General features: G+C 38.8%; 1 protein-coding gene across 1 annotated transcript; it reads right to left on the reverse strand.

Moving 5' to 3' along the window:
- Nucleotides 1-9,365: 9,365 nt before the first annotated feature.
- cdx4 (caudal type homeobox 4) lies at nt 9,366-20,913 on the reverse strand. The gene is made up of 3 exons (XM_059976938.1): nt 17,882-20,913; nt 13,461-13,606; nt 9,366-10,816 (listed from the first exon to the last, which is right to left on the reverse strand). Exons 1-3 carry the CDS (start codon nt 18,306-18,308, stop codon nt 10,616-10,618), a joined length of 774 nt encoding a protein of 257 aa, XP_059832921.1. The 5' UTR covers nt 18,309-20,913; the 3' UTR covers nt 9,366-10,615.
- Nucleotides 20,914-22,533: the final 1,620 nt, after the last annotated feature.

Below are 22,533 nucleotides of genomic sequence, written 5' to 3' on the forward strand. Positions count from 1 at the left end.
GGACACTAGCCTCCGTAGTAATCAAGACATATTCTAGGAGCGATGCCTCAGAAAAACAGCTTCCATCGTCAAGGACCCTTGCCACCCAGGACATGCCCTCTTCTCACTGTTACCATCAGATAGATGGTACAGAAGCCTGAAGGCACACACTCAATGATTCAGCAACAGCTTCTTCCCCTCTGCCATCTGATTTCTAAATGGACATTGAACCCATGAACACTAACTAACTACATTGTTTTCAATTTCTGTTTTATTTTGCACTACTTAATTTAACTATTTACTATATATATATATATATATATATATATATATATATATATACTTACTGCAGTTTACAAAGCTAACTAATTTCACGACATATTCTGGTGATATTAAACCTTTCTGATTCTAGATGCCTGAATTGCAACTGTAATGGCTTGTCTAATGGCAGGACAAATTCTGGAGCACAAGGCTTCAGTATCGTTGTCAGGATATTTCCTAGTCCCAAAACCTTTACTATTTATTGCTAACATGATAAGTTGATCAAATTGGCTAAAGTTTACTCTCTCTGATGGTGAGGATTTTCGGAAAAGGCCACAATGGATCGTCTCACTGTTTGTTTTTGTAAATGCTTCAGTCTTGTCCTTAATCCTCATTTGGGTGTTCCTATCATGCATTCCAGTCACAGTTTCTCCTCCAAGTTGCATGCCACCCTGATTTGAAATTATAATGCCATTCCCTCATCATCATTGTTTCAACTCCAGGAACTGCCTATCCTAGAGCATTGTGAGGGTGCCCCATGTAAAAGACTGCAGCAATTCCTGAAAGCAGTTCATCACCTATTAGAAATTAGAAATGCACAGTAATTACCAGCCTTGTCAGTGACAGCCTGAAGAATAAAATTAAAATGATGGCAGTAACAAGCCAGTTAGGTTTGAGGCAAGGGTTTCTAAATACAATGGCCAATGGTTACCACTTTACAACTGGCCTCACCAGCATATTTACAATATTCAACATATTAAAAATAATTTCATGATATTTTGATTTTCTTATTGAATATTTTACATTGGATTACTTGGTAAGCGATTACTGATGTAATTTTGGGCATTTGATCTACACTTTGACCATTACTGCCGTATAGTAAAACAAAGACACAGTGATATTGGTTAAGCATTTATGGAAGCCTTTTTTGTCGTTTACATGGACTCAATATCCCATGTTACTTTCCTGAAAGTAAGTGGCTGTTTTCATAACTAATATTCTGAAACCAAAATTAATTAGTTATTCATTTGTGTAAAAATAATTACTTGTGTCCCTTGTCTACAATTATGCCTACATTTCAAAAGTAATTTGGTTCTGATGAAAGCTCATTGCATTTAAGAAGTAACTTCCATTCTCCTCCAAAATCTCATGACCAGCTGAGCATTCCTTGCATTTTTCACTTAGATTTCCAGCAACAGCAATATCTTGTCTTTGCTTCAGATTTAATTAATTAATTAAAGATCATCAGTGTCTCTCTTCCCGCCATCACGGACATTTACACTACATGCTGCATCCGCAAAGGAAACAGCATTATGAAGGACCCCATGCACCCCTCATACAATCTCTTCTCCCTCCTGCCGTCTGAGAAAAAGCCCCGAAGCATTCTGGCTCTCACGACCAGACTATGTAACAGTTTCTTCCCCCAAGCTATCAGACTCCTCAATATCCAGAGCCTGGACTGACACCTTGCCCTACTGTCCTGTTTATTATTTATTGTAATGCCTGTGCTGTTTTTGTGCACTTTATGCAGTCCTGTGTAAGTCTGTAGTACAGTGTAGCTTTCTCTGTGTTGTTTTTTTTATGTAATTCAGTCTAGTTTTTGTACTGTGTCATGTAACACCATGGTCCTGAAAAATGTTGTCTCATTTTTACTGTGTACTGTACCAACAGTTATGGTCGGAATGACAATAAAAGTGACTTCAAACACAAAGTACACCGCAGATGCTGTGGTAATAAAAATGACTTGACTTGACTTGAAGCATTTAGAAAGATAGCTAAGATGTGAAATACTCTCAGAAAAGAGATGAATTTTTGTGCCCAGTCCTTTGCTACAAACATACAGAATCACTTATTTCCCATGGCTTACAGGATCATGGCAGCCCCCTGCATGAGGAATAGAAAAGGTTTTTCTATTTTTCACACAAAGAAACAGCTTGGTTAATACAGTTATCTTGTGAAGTTAACCTCATTTTTAGTTCACACCTGATAAAAAAAGTCCTGTGTAACACCAGCTGGTTGTGTAGCAACTCCCCTTCCTTTTCATTTCACACTTGAAGTTTGGCATGATGTGATCATTCCCAGAAGTTTCTTGAACATGAAGTACTGCATTTCTGTTTGGAGCTGCTTCAAACTGGAAGTTGTCCTTCCATAAACTGGAAGGTCCCTTTGGAGCTGAGAACAATAGCAGTCCATTGTGGATCTTATAGCATCACTGCACTCAGGGAACAGCAAAAACACAAGGATAAAATGAGAAATACTGTAGATACTGGGAACATAAAAAAATTTCTTGAAGGAGCATAGACAGATATATTCTTTTTACTGCTGTTTTTTTCTGGTATATACCACTCTAGTTGTAACTTCAATTTGACAGTCCCTACTGGCTTTCTCGATTCTGACTTCTTCCACTTTTTGGTGTAGTTATTTTAAGTAAAAAGCCACATAGTCCAAACTTGTTATAGTCTGCCCTATCAGAAATATGATAACTCAATGCTAATCCTTTAGCCCACTAATCTTCATGAGGAAAATTGACATTTATTGTAGAACACCAGATATTTTCTACTTAAGGATATCACTTGGATGATCAAACATTTTGCCTTGATAGAAATATAACAAATAATTCATTAGAAAGCTAAAAGATTGACATTACATTTTATTTTTATGTGGGTCTTGTAAGAGATTACTTTTATTGATTAAATTTGAATTTTAATCATAACTTTTAAAAGCATATCAAGGACATGTGGGTTAGAGTTAGTAAGTTTTGGACATACTATCTTGGCATGGAAGTATGGCGACAATGGGTTTGGGCGATAAATGCTGGCTTAGCTGGTGATGCTCACATCCCATAATAAATAAATATTAAAAACTTGTGGCTGTCCTAAGTACAATCCTCAGACAGCGTTAGTGGTTGATGCAAACAACACATTTTGATGTACACGTGATGAAAAAACTAATTGTTAACCAGACTCTTCTCTAAACCATGAACCTGAAAGTCCACTGAAACCTTTCACATGCAAAAGAGCAAAATCAACCATTAATTTTTTTCTAATGTTAGAACTTTCTCCAGTCGTAACAAAGACATCAGAATCAGGTTTATTATCACCTGCATGTGACATGAAATCTGTTAACTTAGCAGCAGCACTTCAATGCAATACATAATATTGAAGAAAAAAGACAAAATAAAATAATAATAATAATTAATCAATTACAGTATATGTATATTGAATAGATTAAAAATTGTGCAAAAACATAAATACTATGTATTACAAAAGTGAGGTAGTGTCCAAGGGTTCAATGTCCTTTTAGGAATTGGATGGCAGAGGGGAAGAAGCTGTTCCTGAATCACTGAGTGTGTGCCTTTAGGCTTCTGTACCTCCTACCTGATGGTAACAGTGAGAAAAGGGCATGCTCTGGGTGCTGGAGGTGTTTAATAATGACGCTGCCTTTCTGAGACACTGCTCCTTGAAGATGTTCAGGGTACTTTGTAGGCTAGTACCTAAGATTGAGCGGACTAAATTTTCAACCCTCCGCAGCTTCTTTCGGTCCTGTGCAGTAGCCCCCCCCACCCCCCCATATCAGACATTGACGCAGCCTGTCAGAATGCTCTCCACGGTACATCTGTAGAAGTTTTTGAACTAGCATGAAGATTAAGTACACACACAATGTCTGGTTCAATTTAGACTAGGGAGAAAATTATGAAAGTATTATAATGGCTGATTACCTCACACCAAGAAAGACTTTCAGTTATATGGTATGTCTTACTTACTCCCTCTCGATATCCCAAACTACTTTATACCCAAGAAGTTCTGAATAGAATCAATTATATTTTAGATAAGGCAGCAGCCAGTTTAACCACAAACCTGTTCCAAATGTCAATGCTAAAACGACCGCAAATCTATTTCTGTTATGTTGATTGAACACCCCGCAGGGCCTCAAGTATGTTGTAGGTAATTGTATTTTAATTTGAAACTGTCAATGTCAAGTCAAGTCAAGTCAACTTGCCTTTTATTGTCATTTCAATCATAAACTGCTGGTATAGTACACAGTAAAAACAAAACAACTTTCCACCAGGACCATGGTGCTACATGAAACAACTCAAAACCTCACAAGACTGTCTGAGACAACTCAAGGCTACACTAGACTACGTAAAACAACACAAAAACTACACTAGATTACAGACCTACAAAGGACTACATAAAGTGCACAAAACAGTGCAGGGCAGCACAATAATCATTTAATTAATTATTAATGAATAAACAAGGCAATAAGTACAGTAGAGGACAAATTTCAATACAATAATAAATGATGTAGATGTCAGTCTAGACTTTGGGTATTGAGTCTGATGACTTGGGGAAAGAAACTGTTGCCCAGTCTGGTTGTGAGAGCCCAAATGCTTCAGTACCTTTTGCCAGACGGCAGGAGGGAGAAGACTTTGTATGAGGGGAGCATGGGGTCCTTCATAATGCTGTTAGCTTTGCGGGTGCAACGTGTGGTGTAAGTGTCTGTAATAGCGGGAAGAGAGACCCTGATGACCTTCTCAGCTGACCTCACTATCCGCTGCAGAGTCTTGCGTCCGAGTCGGTGCAATTCCCGAACCAGGCAGTGATGCAGCTGCTCAGGATGCTCTTGATACTTCCTCTGTAGAATGTGATGAGGACGGGGGTGGGTGGAAGATGGACTTTCCTCAGCCTTCGCAGAAAGTAGAGACACTGCTGGGCTTCCTTGGCTATGGAATTCGTGTTGGGGGACCAGGTGAGATTCTCCGCCAGGTGAACACCAAGAAATTTGATGCTCTTAACAATCTCAATGGAGGAGCTGTCAATGTTCAGCGGAGAGTGGTCATTCCGTGCTCTGCTGAAGTCAACAACCATCTCTTTTGTTCACATTCAGAGACAGGTTGTTGGCTCTGCACCAGTCTGTTAGCTGCTGCACCTCCTCTCTGTATGCTGACTTGTTGTTCTTGCTGATGAGACCCACCACAGTCGTGTCATCAGCAAACTTGATGATGTGGTTCGAGCCAACAGGGGGAATAGCAGTGGACCGAGCACACAGCCCTGGGGGCCTCCGTGCTCAGTGTGATGGTGTTGGAGATGATGCTCCCGATCCGGACTGACTGAGGTCTCCCAGTCAGGAAGTCTAGGATCCAGTTGCAGAGGGAGGTATTCAGGCCCAGCAGTTTCAGCTTTCCAATCAGTTTCTGAGGGATGATTGTGTTGAATGCTGAACTGAAGTCTATGAACAGCATTCGAACGTACGTGTCTTTTTTGTCCAGGTGGAGGGTGGTGGCGATGGCATCATCTATTGAGCAGTTGGGACGGTACGCAAACTGCAGGGGGTCCAGTGAGGAGGGTATTTGGTAAATGGTGTGTTTTATGAAGTCCTGTATATTGTATTGCTGTGATATTGTTGTTATTTGAATAATTTATATGTATAAAATAAAATGCTGATTGAGGTATAATCTTTGGCCATGCTTTTCTTTAATATAATGCAGTGAGATCTTTTAATCACCAAAGGGTGTTGGGGCTTCCAGTTTAATATCTTCCAGCTGTAGTTGCCAAACTGTGTTAGAGAATCATTTTAAACAAGAGTCACGTCTCTTGAATTAGATTTGAACCTATAAAATTTTGTCTCTGGGGATGCTATCAGGAGAGCCACAGCAATCAGCCCTTTGCAGTTGTTACTTGAAAAATAAATGTAAGATGAACTCTGATCAAGAATCATTGCCCTGTAATATTAACTCAGTTTTATTCTCTCCACAGGTGCTCATCACTATCATCATGTGCTATGTTGTATGAAGTAGGTGATAATGGTCTCATTACCATAATTGTTCTTGGCAAATTTTCTACAGACGTGGTTTGCCGTTGCCTTCTGGACAGCGTCTTTACAAGACGACTGATCACAGCCACTATCAATATTCTTCATTGATTGCCTGCTAAAACTTGTGATATGCACCAGCTGTGCATACGACCATCCACCACCCGTTCCTATAGCTTCATGATCCAGCGGGGTGAGGGGCAAGCAGGAACTACACCTTGCCCAAGAGTAACCTGCAGGCTAGTGAAGGGAGGAGAGTGCCTTACACCTAGTTTGGTAGAACTGTATCTCCACCCCACCACTGCAGGTGCTTCTTTGTATATTGAATTACACCAATATTTAACACAGGACATTTTGCAGATGTAAGTCACGTGGCATCTATGGAGGGGAGTCTTAATGAACTATCTTGGCTTGAAACATTGTTTATTCCCTTCCACTGATGCTGCCTGATCTGCTGAGTTCATCTGGCATACTTCCAGCATCTGCAGAATCTCTTGTGTTTTATCATTCTGAAGTACAGTATATCAGCTAGCATTCTGTCTTTGTGATCGCATCAGTATATCCAGGGCCCAGGGTATATGCTCTATAATTTGATGCACAGGAACTTGAGGCTATTCATCGTTTTTACTTATGACCCCTCAATGTGGGCTGGTGTGCCTTCACCTGATCTCCCCTTCCTGAAATCCACTCTCAATTCAGCACCCACAAAATGCTGGAGGAACTCAGCAAGCCAGGCAGCATCTATGGAAAAGAGTAAACAACTGACGTTTTTGGCTAAGGCATCTAGTGACCCTACATATTCTGCTGATCTCCACTTCGATTCATTTTTACTTGCTCTTTCTTTATCTAAGCTTTCAAACAACAAAGGAATATTTTTACTTTCTTGATTCTAATTCAGATTTCAGACTTCAAACTGATAAAATATTCCACGAGAATATTTCACTGATTACACTTTCTTTGAAAAATCATAAAATTGAGAAACATCGACAATCTTTGAAAATTTATGACAAGTGCACTTACTCATGTCTATCAGCAAGTGATAAACACTACAGTAATAGTGTTTTTCTCTGTTATTTTATTGTTTATTTTGCATACATGAATATATGGGCAAAAGACAAAATGATACAAAATGGTACATTCTTTGGTGCTTCATTCACTTACTTAGTGGCAAATGTGGAAAACTTAAACCAAAAGAAATTAGTTTAGAGAACACCTATAATGATCTCCAAAGTTTGAAGAAAACATTGGAAAAGGCTGAGAAAAGGATAGTGACCAAGGGCCAAGATTAAGTATTGATTTAATTAATCTATGAAATCTCAATTATCAGTTTATGTACCAGTATACTTTCATCTTGCATGAAAATTTGTTTTGAATTAAGTATTCATTTACCTCTCACCATTTACAAAATCAGAAATTTAGGCATGACTTCCAAGTACGTAATGTAAGATACATCATGGACTTGCCTAAGCACCTTCCTTAATATAGTCCCTTTTATTACCTCAGGAAATCCCAAAACCTTCATAAAGTATCATGTACTCAAATGGCAAACAGCCTAAATGATGATGATCAATAAGGATCCAACTATGTTCTAAATTCTCTTAACTGCATTTTTCCAAAGGTCCTTCTCTCACTGTTTACTTAATATAAGGAGTACATGATCTTTCAACTCCCATGGGTTGAGTTAGATGACCTTAGGGATTCGCAGCCTAGGGTCCACAGACCCCTTGCTTGATGGTATGATTTTCAAACGAAAAGTTTCGGTTAAGTTTCAGCTGTTGATGGTTATCCGGGATTCCTTGTGGAAAATATTATCCTCAGGTTAATGCTGAAAGATAGAGACTTGAATTATTCTTCCAAAGTTAACAATGTCTGCTGTAAATGCTGATAAAAGAGTGCTATTATCTGTGAAACCACGTATAAACAAGAAAATACCTTCAGCAAAACAGGAATTACAAGTGTTAATGAACAGTACTTAGGGCCAAAACATGCTGGTTGTTTTCAGAGCTTCTTGATAGAACCATCAGAAATCAGCTGCTCCCAGATAATCTCATCCATCGCAGACTTTTGCTGTCATGTCATGTGATGGAGTTCAAAGTGTTGGAAGATGCATCATCACTCCAGTCTGATGCTGCACTTCCTGATGCTGTGGAATCCAATATGAAGTTGGGGAATCATGTTGGCATAAGAGTTGCAATCCAATTAATTTAAAAGGACGTTCCCAGGTCTATAGATTGGATGGGGAAAGGTAAGAGTTGTTTTTTTTGTTAGTTATTTTTATTTGTTTTATATCAGACTTTTACAGGATTTGAGGTCTACTCCCTTCAGTACCTACTGCCAAAGCCTGGCAAGGTACTCCTGTGGTGAAACCTCAGTTGTATGTTGTCTGGAGAATACTTGCTGCTGATGACCTTATAACAGTTTGCTGGTCAACTGTGTGTGTGGATTCTGGCCTTGATAAATATGGCTGGCCAAGTCTATGGACAAAGGGTCTGGGCTGTGGGCCAGACCTGGTTGAATCTTCCAAATGAAGTAGTCTGACTGCTTGCTCATCTTCATCATGGACAGAACCCATCAAGGATGTCTTCAAAAAGTGATGTCTCAAGAGGAAAGCATCCATTATTAAAAATCCTCACTGTCTGAGATTTTCCCTATTCTCATTACTACCTTCTCAGGAGGGAGGTACAGGAGCCTAAAGAACCACACTCAATATTTTAGGAACAGTGTCTTCCGCTCTGCCATGAGATTTCTGAAAATTTCATGAACACTACCTTGCTATTCCTCTTTTGCAGTTTTTTAAAACAATATGTCTTGCACTGCACTGCTGCCACAAAACATATTTCATGACATATATCAGTAATATTAGATTCTGATTCAGATCCGATCCTTTGTCTTTTTCATCTCTCGTAGCAGTTTAGTTTGAGGAATATTCACAGACATAACATTACACAGAAAATAACAGAAAAACACTATGCATTTTTTAGTGACACAAAAGAAACTGCAGATGCTGGAAATCTGGAACATACAAAATACTGGAGGGGTTCGTTGGGTCAGGCAGAGTCTATGGATGGAAATGGACAGTAGATGTTTCAAGCATTTTGTGTCTTGCTATATGTATTTTTGGTGTGAAGCAATACAACCTGCTTACAATAGCTTACCAGTGAAAGGTTACAGTAAATATGTTGCCTTTCATTGTACCTTTAAGGTTTTAAATAAATATGACTAGTTCACAAGACTGTTTTCAATCACAATATAAGCATTTTCAAAATGGGCGATTTAGCTTATATAGTTATACAATTAACATTGTCAAGATTTGCTTTAAAAACATCATTTGTTGACAGCAATTTCAGACTATGTGCTTCGACTGTATGTAAAACAAATAGTTTAAAAAATGAACCTGACAAATCAGTTAGCATTTACATTGCAGCTTTAATGACAATGTAAAGTCAATTATTATTGTGTTTGAAGAACATACATATAAAAATGCTTCTCAGGTCATTGGCTCTTTGTAACATTTAAAAAAATTTACTGAAGTTACTGCAAATTTCTTGGACAATAAAGGTAATGTCTTCTACTTTCTTTAAACAGGTTGAAGTTACCAGTCTGAATGTAAAACTACATAAAATACTTTTTTTCTGATATGCTTACCATGAAATGAATGGAAACCATAATTTCTCCGAATATATTATCCCTTATCTTTATGTTACATTTGACAGTTTTGGAGGCCCAAAGTACAGTTATGACAACCTATATCATTCCAAGCCAATAGCTCAACAAGTTTGATATCTGCATTATTGAAAATTATATTTTATTTTGATTGAGTTTAACAAATTCCCCACTGTCCGATTGCTGAAAAGCTAGTGAATGAATGTAATTTTCCATACTAATATTCAAATGCAAAGACAGACAGAAATATACCCAAAGACCCTTTTATTACCGTCAGATAAAGAATTGCATCTTGTGATGTGACTTCTTTGTAGTTTTTTACATTTTACATTAAAAATGAGGTATAATGAGGTATTTGGAAATTGTGTCTGTCTTGCTGAACACACAGCATGTATTTTGGTAAAGTAGCTGTAAATATATATATATAAGTATAGTGACATAGTTCACAGAGTATAACCCTCCATTTAATAATATTACAGGCAAAATGATGCATTCTGCTGTTTGTTCATATTTGGTGGGAACTTCTTACCTCATTCAAGTAGGTGGAAAGTTTATGGAAAGTGTTTTCAAAATGTGAATTGGTTTTAATTTTACATGTGCATGTTGACATTTAAGAAAGGGGAATTAACATGCAGTATGATGAGGAATGTCATGAAGATGGTTATAACCATCTTGTAATTAATTTTAAGGTTCAAGCCAAAGGTTGATTTGCATACAAAACATCTGCGTACGATCTCATAATATCATAAATTATGAATGGCTCCCTGATATCCGTAAAAATTCACATCTTCTGAAAATGTCAAGCGCCTTTTCTCTTAAATGGAGTGCTCTCTGTACATAATCTTAGGCATATGGCTGGGGCATCCTCAGAAGGTTTGAAGTCCTTGTTGCTGTGCACTAATTAGAGTGTGACCGTTACTTGAGCCATATTCCCAACAGATGGACCCCCAGAGATATGGCCCCCAAGCAACATCTGGCCTGCCATCTCCACAGGACTTCCTGGACCTGGACCATGGTGAGTCAGACAGCCATCAGACTGAGCCAATTGTTTCTTTGTCATCTTTCGTTCCTTAGCCCTTCGATTCTGGAACCAGATTTTTACCTAAGTGAAAGTAGAATCAAAACAACAAAACATAACCTCAACAGTAATCAGTAAGGATTGTAGGAATTTCTATAAAGGAAAGCAATCTTTGCAATTATTCAGACATTAATTGTAATGAGATATTGCACAGAAAGAGTTGGAATAAGTAAAAGAGTTGCACAGTTGGACTAAATCGGCAGCTTGTTGGTAATCTGTAACTCATAGTGTATAATAGATTAAGGAATAGCTTTATTTGTCACATGTCTGTTGAAACATGCAGTGAAATGCAGAGCAGCCAGCAAATGCCAACAGGCTTTCAACACTGACATAGCATACCCACAACTTACTAATTCTAAGTCATATGTCTTTGGAATGTGGGAGCAAACTGGAACATCTGGAGGAAACCCTTGGAGACAACATACAAGCTCCTTAGTGCCAGTGAAGGGAATTGAACCTTAATTGCTGGTTCTGTCAATGATTTAGTTGAAGACACCAAAGGTCTTATTTTGAAGCTTCCTATTGTTGCTAAAGTACATAGGATTATTAGTGTTGAAAAGGATATTAAGAAGTTTCAAAAGGATATGAACAAATTGAAGGAATGAACAAAAAGCAGCAAATGGAACATAAATGTGGAAAATTATGAAGTCATCCATTTCCATTTTGGTGCACAGAACCAAAAAGCTATATTGGATTTTGAACTTGTACTTGATGTTTTAGAAAGCAAGGTGCCACATGAGGCTATTTAACAAGCTACAAGTCCTTAGTATTATAAGAAAGATCTAGCATGGGTAAAGCAGAGGCTGATGGGAGGGAGGCTAAGAGTGGGAATAAATGCTGTCTTTTCTGACTGGCTACCGGTGACTAGTGGTATTCCACAGGGGTTTGTGTTGGGACTGATTCTTTTTATGTTATGACACTTTTTATGATTCCAGGATTGAATGGCATGTCATATGAAGAGTGTTGGATGGCTCTGCACCTGTATTCACTGAGGAGTGATCTCATTGAAATCGATTAAATGGTGAAAGGCCTTGATAGAGTGGATGTGGAGGATGGTGGAGAGTCAACAACCAGAGGACACAGCCTCAGAATAGATGGTTCTCACTTTTAGAACAGAGATAAGAAGGCATTCCTTTAGCCAGGGAGTGGTGTATCTGCAGAATTCTTTATCACAGACAGCTGTGGAGGCCAAGTCTTTCTGTATTTTTAAAGCAGAGGTTGACAGATTATTGATTGGTCAGGGCATGAAGGGAGATGGGAGAAGACTAGAGATTGGGGCTGAGAGGAAAATTGGGTCAGCCATGGTGAAATGGCGGCGAAGACTCGATTGGCTTAATGGCTGATTCTGCTCCTATATCATGCTCGTATGGTTTTATATTTCTTAAATTGTGTGAAAATGCATAGTATTGATGATCACAAATCACGGAAGGGAAACTTGCAGGGGAAGCAAGTGATCAGGAGGCAAATGGGTTGTTAGCCTATATTATGAGAATAGTTGAATACAGGATTAAGAATATCTTATTGTAGTTGCAGTGAGACTGCAGTTGGAGCTCTGAGTCTAGTTATGGTTCACTTCCATAATAAGAAAGGTGCACTTGCTAAACTGAGAAATCACTAGACTGATTTTAATGAACAAGTAGAGACTGAGTTGAGTGAGATTGTATTCTCGAGTTTACAAGAATGAGAGGGAATCTTGTTGAAACTTATGGATTTCTTAAAGGGCTTGATAAGCTAGATACATAGAGGATGTTTTCTTGTATGGTTAAGTCCCAGACTGGGATGTAATTTCAAGGTAAAGGACAGACTGGGTAAAACTGAGAAACATTTCACTCAGAGCGTGGTGAATTCTGGAATTTATTGCATGAGAGACCTGTGGAGTTTCAGTGGGTGCGTTTATTCAAACAGAGATGGATAGGTTTCTCGGTATCAAAATATATAATTTTGATAATCTGGAAAATTGTGCTAAAGTGGAAGATCAGTCATGATTGTGGTGTAAGATAGAGCGGGATGAAAGATCCCGTGGCCTAACATTGCTCCCAATTTTCATTTTGCTTTTCTCCTCATTCTAAAAGTGTCTACAACATCCAACTGTTATCCCAGTTTCTTCACTAAATCACAGCTCCAAATCAGGGCAACTGTGGATTTGTTTTAAGTATTCTGTTTTTAAAGAATTAAATACCCTCATAATTATGAATTTGGCACATAGTGAAATCTGTACGTATTCAGGGTATCATTTACTTATACACCCAGACTCCTTGGAGTTAATAAAACTATTTACTCCTGGATGTTAAGTAATGCAGAATTGGTTGCAATAGGAAACCAAATGAGGACTTGTACAGAAAGTACTTTTCAGTTTGTTAAAAATAATGAAAAACAAGTCAGCATTAACCTCGTTATAATTTTTGGAAAGAAAATCATGCTATGCTCATTTTCGTTAATAAAATTATGTAGGTTCAGAGCAAGGTAAATGGGTAGACCGGGTCCTTACGAACACGTTCAATCCTTGAACAGTTCAACCAATGTTCACCAATTCTGGTGGTGGTGGAGGTGATGGTGGTGGGCGGGGAGAGAAGCCGCAGGAGAAGGAAAATAATTTCAATGAAAGCAGTTGAAATGTGTGGCCAACTACGGGGCAGAAATCTGTCCCAAATAGTTGGTGCTAACCAACCTGTCTTTCTGAGAGTCCGAGGATAGTTGCCAGCTCAGCTTTTCTCTTGATAGTGATGTACCTGTTGTAGTGAAACTCCTTCTCCAGTTCAAGCCTTTGATGGTCTGTATAAACTACCCTGTATTTGTCTTTTGTCCGTGTTTTACCTAAAAAGTAACAATGGAAGAGTAAAACACACGCTAAACAGCTAACTCCAAAGAGCCGAATCTGTCATTTGGTTATTTGACCACATAATTTCCGTACAAGTTTTTAGGAACATTCGCCTGTTAAGACACTTGTTAATTCAGTAGTATTTCTATTCCACGTGTGCTAGTTTTTTTTCGCTGTTATGAGAAATAATTAGACGGATGGGATCTATTAAAGATCTTTGACAGTGACTTAATTATCGTCGTTGACTGTCCTTTAAAATGCTCTACTGGTGAAGAGCGTTAAATTGCGATTCTTCGAGTTCAAGAATTATATTTAGTCAGTTAAAGAGTATCAAGTCAATATTGCATCAAGGCGTTCTTGAAGCACGTACATGTAGAATATTCAAAATACATTCGGGCACCGGTAGTGATAAATAAATGGAATCCTAATTCCAACCCCCGCACATACACACAAAAACACACAATGCCCCAACTTTTCTGACGTTTATGAGGTAATGCTAAATACAGAACTTGAAGAACATGAAGCTCTCTAAATTTTTTAATCCAGCAATCTAAATACTTGCTGTTTTTAAAAATAAATTTTGTCTGTATTCCTATAAGCATTAGCTTCCCACCAGAACAGTATCCCAGTTAAGTAAATTCTCAAAACAACATGTAGTTAAGTGTATAAAATGACACTTCCGACAAAGTGTCAGTTTCGGCAGCCCAGCTTTCCCAGAGAGAATATAACATCTTCAGTAAAACACTTGCCCACGTTTCCCGGCGCTGAAGCTGTGAATTTAAAAGCAGAAACTCCAGTTACCAAAAAAAATGGTGCAAATATTGTCATAGTGAAAAGGGAAAACGTTCCGAGGTCACAAAAATCCAAAAGAAGGGTAAATGATCACCATATGTAACTGGCAAATGCCATACTTGAAATCCTAATATTCTAAGTGCTTTCAGGATTTTAAAAAAAAGGTGCAATTACCCCTCAAAATCTTCATTCTCTATTCAACATTTGCAGCTCGTTAATCTAATCCCAGTAATTGAAAGATGGGAGCAGACTACTCAATGAAGCACACACCCAGTTGAACAAGTTAACAACACTACATTCATATGATAAAACGAACACACTCCATACAAAGAGCTACAAGTCAACTTTACAAAAGGCTAGCTTTCTAGTAGCTGGATCACAGGCCAATCTGTTTGATTTGCTTCGCATAAACAAGCGGCGGCATCCACTTTCATCTTTAAAGCATTTATTTCCGTAAAAATAACATTGAGATTTTAAGTATTTAGCCGAACATCCTCAGGTTTCCTGGCCTACTAATACAGAAAGTGGGAGCCACTTTGTAACTAAGTGTTTTAAGGGTGGTCAACTTTGCGCTTATATCGTAGCTATGCTCCACAATTATTTAATTAATCGTGTAGACTACACTAACTGATCATAACATCAGTAACCCCTTAAAAGCAACATTTATTTCATTAACTATATTGTGAATTACTTTCGTCTATGAAATGAACTACTTTCGATAAACCCTACCTAAATGATACATTTAGGCGAATCCTCCTGAAAGGTGACTATATAGTGATCCAAGCATTTCCTCCTCGAAATAATATGTACTTATAACATGCACACACTCTACTGAATATATTTAGGAGTGATTTAGGATACAGAAAACATTGGATCTTCATATTATTAACTGCTTGAAATTTTATTTGTCTTCAGTCTTGCATATTGAAAGATTACTGTTTACAACAAGACCAAATACATTTTTGCTTACTTTATTTTCCGTTTTAATATATCCCTTAATATATCATTTGAACATTCCCAACGCGTTAATGGAAATTTTGTTTTATATCGCAAACGAAATACTCAGTGCAATTTTAGTGTATCGTTATAAACTATTCACAATTAATTAAGCAGGTTTTCAAATCCAGCCTCAATGATTCAAATTAGCAAAAAGACATCGAATTTATACTTGCACACTGGTCACGGATAAAGCATATTTGCATGTGAACAAAAATTGACCTGTCTTGCTAGTGTGTCAAGGGTTAAAATTCAACAGGTTACACGAAGCCTATGTAAATATGACCTCGTTTATAACGCGGCCATCCGCAGTAGCATTATTCACCTTTGCAATAAAATTCAGGGACATTGCGAGCCAGACAATGCTGCAAGGACAAGTTTCATTATTTATTGTGAAAATCGTCACTCTTTCCGGTAATATAAAGACTCCATGTTCCCAGATAATAAGGAGTTAGGAAGCGTAACACCGCGCATATCAAAGCGAAGAAAGTGTTGAAAGGACATGCCGCCTGAATATGACAAATAACAATGTAGTGGCTGAAGAAACGGGACCTCACAGCTAGTTTACAGGATGGCAAATTAGCATTACAACCGCGACCGGCGCCTGGCTCCATCCCCACCTCCTGCAATTTGCATGGGATTCTAACACTGGAATCTAGAGAAAAAAACATCTCCGTTAGATAAAGTTGAAACCAGAAGTGCACTGGGTATGGATTTTTTTTTAAAAATTACAATCGCTGAATATTACGAAGGTGATTTATGGACATTACTGGAGTCCGGGGGGGGGGGGGGGTCGTCACGTGACACCGACCGCAGGAACAAGGTGGAAAGCGACACGCTCCGTACGGCGACGTGGGAGCTTGCGAAAAGCGGAACAGGTTTGTTCACACACACGCCATGTAATAACCTCTGTGTGACCTTCAAACAGGAGCATTCCCCGCATTCACCAGCTGCCTTCAAATACCAAGATGCCCGGAGCTAACACCTTACATTTCGGTTCCCGGCTTTAAACCTCCTTGATTGGCAGGCTGGCCATTAATATTTGACACTGATGTTCAACACTCCGCTGGAAATGAAATCTGAAAAGCTGTGTCATTTTACTCGTCGATGACAAATTTTAAATAATGTGGAAATATATGTCAAACTTTTATAGATGATAGAAAGCCAACGGCTTTGATACATTTCTTTGAAGTTGCAGATGCAAACGATTACAAGGCGTGTGATCAGGTCCTAGTGTTTTCCCCTGCTTTGATTAAGGAAGTCGATTAACTCTAAAGATTGTGAATTTTAGCTAGAATAATGCAGATTGCATCAAATGGATACTCATGGCTAATAAACTGGCTTCAAATATTAATGATTAATGTATTTTCTAATTAATATCCGGAAGTATTGGACCTTCACTGAGAAAAAGTTCGTCAGCTAATATGAAGGACGATTCAGTATTCTATCCTCAACAGATAATACAGTATCCAGGGCTGTCAGGTACATCCACCTGCAAATGACCAAACTTTCACTAATTCTGTGTGAAGTAACGGGATAAAAACACAAAAGCAAGTTCTCGCATAGGATTGAGTAAGATTTCTTGGATTTTCTGGAGCAAGATTTACATGTTGGTAGTTACTCAACTTTCCGGACATTCAAATTAGAACCAACAAACAGGTAGTCCTCTCCTGAACTATCGATCTCTGCACGAAGTAAAACTCTCCTTTCACACGCAGGTCGGAATGGCCGGCGTCTAAAAGGTGTTCCGAACAATCGGATTCTGCAGAATATTCATCCAGCTTAAAACGTAGACAGGGCTGGCCTGAACTTTCCCATTCAATCCAATGGATCCCAAGAACGGGTCTGTCCCGATTTAATCCCCTGTAAGACAGACTTTGGATCAACAAGAACAGGCCTTTTATCAACCGACAACAACTTTGTTTATTGCCAAACCTACGATGACAATCCTGAATTGGCAAAAATAGAACAACTTCGTCAGCCAAACAAGAGATGAAAACCAATCATTTCCTCCCGAGAAATACTTCAAGTGCTTGATGCTGATGCCGGGATTCACTGTGCAGCCAGTAAACGGAATTTTATTGCAGGAAAACAGAAAACGGACAGTAAAACTGTTAGAGAACACACAATCATCAACTGCAGCATTTTAAACTCCACCCAGCAAGTTCCCTAATCTGCCCAAAAGATGCGAAGAAATGCCAATAAGAATTCTCAGAAAGTAAATATTCTATTGTGCAAATAACTCTGAACTCTAACCAGATTCCATACCAACAAAAGCTAAGGGGCAATATTCCGCTATCTTTCCTTAAAAGTGGTGCTATATTGACACATTTAAACAAACATAATGGCTGAAGTATATTAATGTTTGCCTTAATCCTTGGATAATGGATTTGAATTGTACTCTTCTCCATGTTGTTTCTATAATTTAATAGGTAATTCTCTTATTTGTGCAAGTAGCCTGTGGCTTTTTGGAGAGTGCTTACCTGCGGCAGAGACCTGTGTTGTTTTCTTCATCCATTCATAGGGGTTGCGCCTTTGACTGTTGGGAGACGTTTGCCCCACTGAGATAGTGTCTAAAGGAGGTAGGATTCCTGCAGTCGAGGGATTCATGGCATTGTAGTCAGGCGAACTGTAAGAAACCTGCCCTGGAGAAGAGTTACTTATCTGGACTGGTGCTGTGTTCGATGGGCCGGGCCCATAAGAACTCCAGTCCTCTCTTGGTGGACCATAGGGAGAGGTCCAAGACACCGACGACTGGGGATGATGTTCCATATTAGGCACATGATATCCCGCGTACTCCGAATATTGTGACGGAGAAACGAAGTTCTGTGTGGATAAGTTAATGCTTGATCGTCTAAGGGGCCCTGGGTACATGCTGACTTCTTTATCCAATATATAGCCCACATACATGGCTAGGGTTAGGGGTTGCGCGCATGCTGCAGCCAGATACGGCTGTCTACTCCGACTGGCATCGGTCTGGTGAGACTCATGCTGAACTGGCCCTATCGCACATGATTAACCATTGTTTACAGGACCCTGCTACTAAGGGTCTAACCAAAGGCACCGCGACGTCACTGCACCGCCTGGCCACCGATTTGCATACAAATAAGAACTGGCGGTAATCTTGTAAAACCCCACCTTTCTGCTCTGTGATACAGCCTCTTGCCAGATAAAGCCATCTCATCTCGCCAGCCAGAATCAGTTCGAAGTTTAATTCAGAAGGACATCACGCACGATTATAATATCACAAGCCTTCGATATTTTGTTTGGCAGATGTTGGGGTGGGGATAACAAAATCGTACAATTCTTACAGCACAGAAGGAGGTCAAATGGCCTGTTGCATAATAGTCTTATCCAACGATCATCACTGCCTAACCTCTCCCATACCTTTGCAAAGTGTTTGCTTTCATAGACATAATCAGCTCCCCTTTGAAAACTTTACTGTAATTGGATTTGCCACCACTATCACACATGGCAGATCTTAACCACTTATGTAAAAAAAATCATTTCAGAAGAGAGACTGCAGTTGCTGGAATTCAAGAAGCCAACCTCAGCCTGAAAGGCTGACTGATCATTTCCCCCGTAGACGCTGCCTGACCTACTGAGTTCATCCAGCATTTTGTGTGTGTTCCTCCTTTTACATCTGGCTCTTGTGTCAAGCATCTTAATTCCAAGGCTTCCAGTTCTTGATCTTTCTGCTGTGGGAGCAATTTATTTTCATCCACTCTATGTATATCCTTCATGATTTTCAATATGTCTATCAGATCTCCATGTAGAGTATTAAACCTGGTTCTGATTCATTGTTTGTCCAAGGTGAATCAGCCCAAACAGCCAAAGCCCCTTACGTCTTGCATTATTTTGGCAAATCTCTTCAGCACCGGTTGTACACCAATCCTGAAGTGCGGCATCTAAAACTGAAAAAAATACTTCATGTGGGCCAATAGCAATGGTTTAAAAAGATCTTTTTATGTGATCGACATTAACTTTTTCTCAGCCCACAGATGCTGACTGACCTGCCGAGTATTTCCAGTGTTTTCTGTTTTTGTATTAGATTTCTCACATTTACAATTTTTTCTTTTGCATCACGACTTTCTTTTTGCACTGTACTATTACGCCGTCACCGATAAGGCCAGGAGATTTTTAAGCCACATACTCATAGTCCAAAAAATTCCTTTAAATCATTCAGACCTAACTTGCTGCTGAGAAATCCACACAGACCTTCTCCATTTATGCTATTACACGTGAGTGCAAATTATGTTCCTGATTATTGCTTCTGGAATTCCCCGCACCATTAATTGGCTGGTCTCTATTTAAGGACTTCATCCCTACAACCTTTTCAACCAGAACAATTTTATGTTTTAATGTAATTTGTCCATCAAAAATAAATATAACTCCAAAGGACAAAGCGCTATAGCTTTGTCAACCCGTTTTTACATTTGTAAAGGACCCAAAAAGCGATCGGGCGACTAACTTAATTCACGAAAAATGGTCGAGAAACTTATATCCAATCAACTTTCTTTTATAACAATAAGATTGGAGCTTCTGCTATTTTTATTCTTTTACAATTTAATTACTTACGGTAACACTCTTCCCCCGCCTGTTTTTGGTCAATAGCAATCATGGACTAATGTGATGTCTGGATGCGGCCAAAAGACAGCCGCAGTACAGCCATTACCTGGTTCATGGAAGAATTTAACAGTTTCACTCTGACCTAAAGTTAACTTGAAAAATACAAATTAAAATTGGTATTAAATGGCTCCGTGAACATTAAGAAGAGTTATATCATGTTGCATTTGTCCTAAATTCCTGCCTTTAATTTTTTAAAAAAGTGATGCCCAGTTATAATTTTTGACCTTAGCACGCGTCAACCACAGGAGAGGGAGGTTATTAATTATGTTGTTCAGGTTGTTCTGCCGATTAGTTGATAAATGCATCAAGCACATTCATAGTGCGAAGAGGTGCAAATGATCATGAAATGGTTTCTTCACTCAAGGCGAACGCTTAGTTAGAAAGTGACACTTGTTAAATCTGTCGGAGGTCGAATGAATGTGTATCTGAACATGGTTTCACTTTCAATCTAAATACATGTTCTTTCTCTATCCCCGTAACGGGTTATTCTTCAGTGGGAGACCTTTACCTAGATTTAATACGGCTTTCTCTTTGAATCTGAGGCTGTAAATCCAACGATTGCCCCAAACAGAATCAGCTACCCCGTGTTCCGCTGGCAGGACGAATTCTACTGGACAGCGCTTTATACGCATGTTGGCAGTCTCACACAATTGCTTTTGTTGCTTCGCAAATCTTGAGTTCAGTGAAAACAAACCAAACCAAGGCTGTTTTTTTAAAAAAATATATAAGTTACCTGCCTACACCTGTGAATTGCGTCGTTTATGAATTATGCAGAAGCATTTCACTTAATGCTTTGGGGTCAAGAATGGGAACAGAAAACGCTGGAAAATCTCCGCAAGTCAGCATGCAATTAAAAAACTTATCCAGAGAAGTTTTAAATCATTTCGGGGATAACACCGAGTTGTGTATTAAAGCAGTAAATAAAACAAATGCTGTGTTGTGTGCTTCCATCATCACTAAGTATTTCTGTAAGGACTTCCAGTGTTTTCTGCTTTTATTTCAATTTCCTGCACCAGGAGAATTTCTTTTGTTCTTCAATTTCCATGTATTGATTGGCCCTGCTTGAGCAGTACCTCGATTTTTAAAATTCTCATCCTTGTTTTCTTCCTCTTTCAGAAATTTCATTTGACCTTACATTTTCAAGTGGATAACATCCCTGCAATTCTCTCCTCCTGTACACCCTTGAAAAATCCATACTACACCATTGGACAATGCTCAGCTGGCAATGTCCCAAGTTACGGAATACCCTCTCTTACTTTTTCTAACAGCCTCTTTGATTTTTTTTTAACCTGCCTAGTACAATATTGTACAGGTGGGTATGACATTTGAACCCTGGAAGACTATCATGTTAAAGACTTACTGCTAATATAATTGTTGATTTTAAAGGTTTGATCTAATTATTTAATAACTTCCTAAGAATAGCAAAAAAGTTAAACATATATAGTGTGTCCAGAAAGGTACACACTCATGTTTTGCCTAGGAAGGATAAATGTCAGAAGGAGATTTGTTTTTGGCCTAAATGTTCAATTATAAATACGATTATATGAAAACCAGGAGCACCACTGTAAATCTTAAAGTTTTGGCTTAAAGTAGAGTTTTCAGAAGAGTATGATGGTTTGAAGCTGGGACAATGTTATTCAAGAGATTATAGAACATAGAACATAGAACAGTATAGCATAGTATAGACTCTTCGGCTCATGATGCTGTGCCAACCTTTTAAACTACTCTAACATCAGTCTAACCCTTCCCTCCCACATAGCCCACATTTTTCTTTAATTCATGTGTTTGCCTAAGCATCTCTTATGTCTCTACTATATTTGCCTCTGCACCTATTAGAGTGGTCCAGTCTTTACCACTGTCTGTATAAAAAAACTACGCCTGACTTTCCCCCAAGCCTTCCCTCCAATCATCTTAAAGTTAAGCCACATCATACTAGTCATGCCAGCCCTGGGAAAAGGTCTTTGGCTTACCATTCTATCTCTACCTCTTATCATTGTACACTTCTATCAAGTCACCTCTCATCCTCCTTCGCTCCAATTAGAAAAGCCCTAGCTCACTCAACCTATCCTCATAAGACATGCTCTCTTGTCTAAGCAGCATCCTGGTAAATCTCCTTTGCACCCGTCTAATGTTTCCCCATCCTTCTTATAATGGTCAATGATATTGGCCAATGATAGTACAGTAATTATATTATTGTGAACTGCTTGTCCTGGATCTTTTATTTGCCAACAAGACATTCACCAGCTCAATTTCAGCATTCCTCACTCCTCCTTGAACCTTACCCCCTCTTAACAACTACATTTGTACTACTTCATGCACCATGCTGAGCTAATCACTTTCATCAACTTTACCTCCAACTTACACCCTGCCCTTAAATTCACTTGCTCTATTTCTGACACCTCCCTCCCCTTTCTTGATCTCTCCGTTCCATTTCTGGAGACAAACTGTCGACTGATATCACTCATAAACCTACAGCAATTCCCATGGCTATCTTGACTATTCCTCT

Source organism: Hypanus sabinus, chromosome 8, assembly GCF_030144855.1.
Source record: "Hypanus sabinus isolate sHypSab1 chromosome 8, sHypSab1.hap1, whole genome shotgun sequence".
NCBI lineage: Eukaryota > Metazoa > Chordata > Chondrichthyes > Myliobatiformes > Dasyatidae > Hypanus > Hypanus sabinus.

Excerpts from the sequence above, each read along its gene's own strand:
- cdx4 (XM_059976938.1), bottom strand. The coding sequence starts at position 18,308 with ATGTATGTGGGCTATATATTGGATAAAGAAGTCAGCATGTACCCAGGG. Across the intron at positions 13,607-17,881 it reads AACACAGGTCTCTGCCGCAG|GTAAAACACGGACAAAAGAC; the intron begins GTAAGCACTCTC and ends GTTACTTTTTAG. Across the intron at positions 10,817-13,460 it reads TCGGACTCTCAGAAAGACAG|GTAAAAATCTGGTTCCAGAA; the intron begins GTTGGTTAGCAC and ends ACTTTCACTTAG.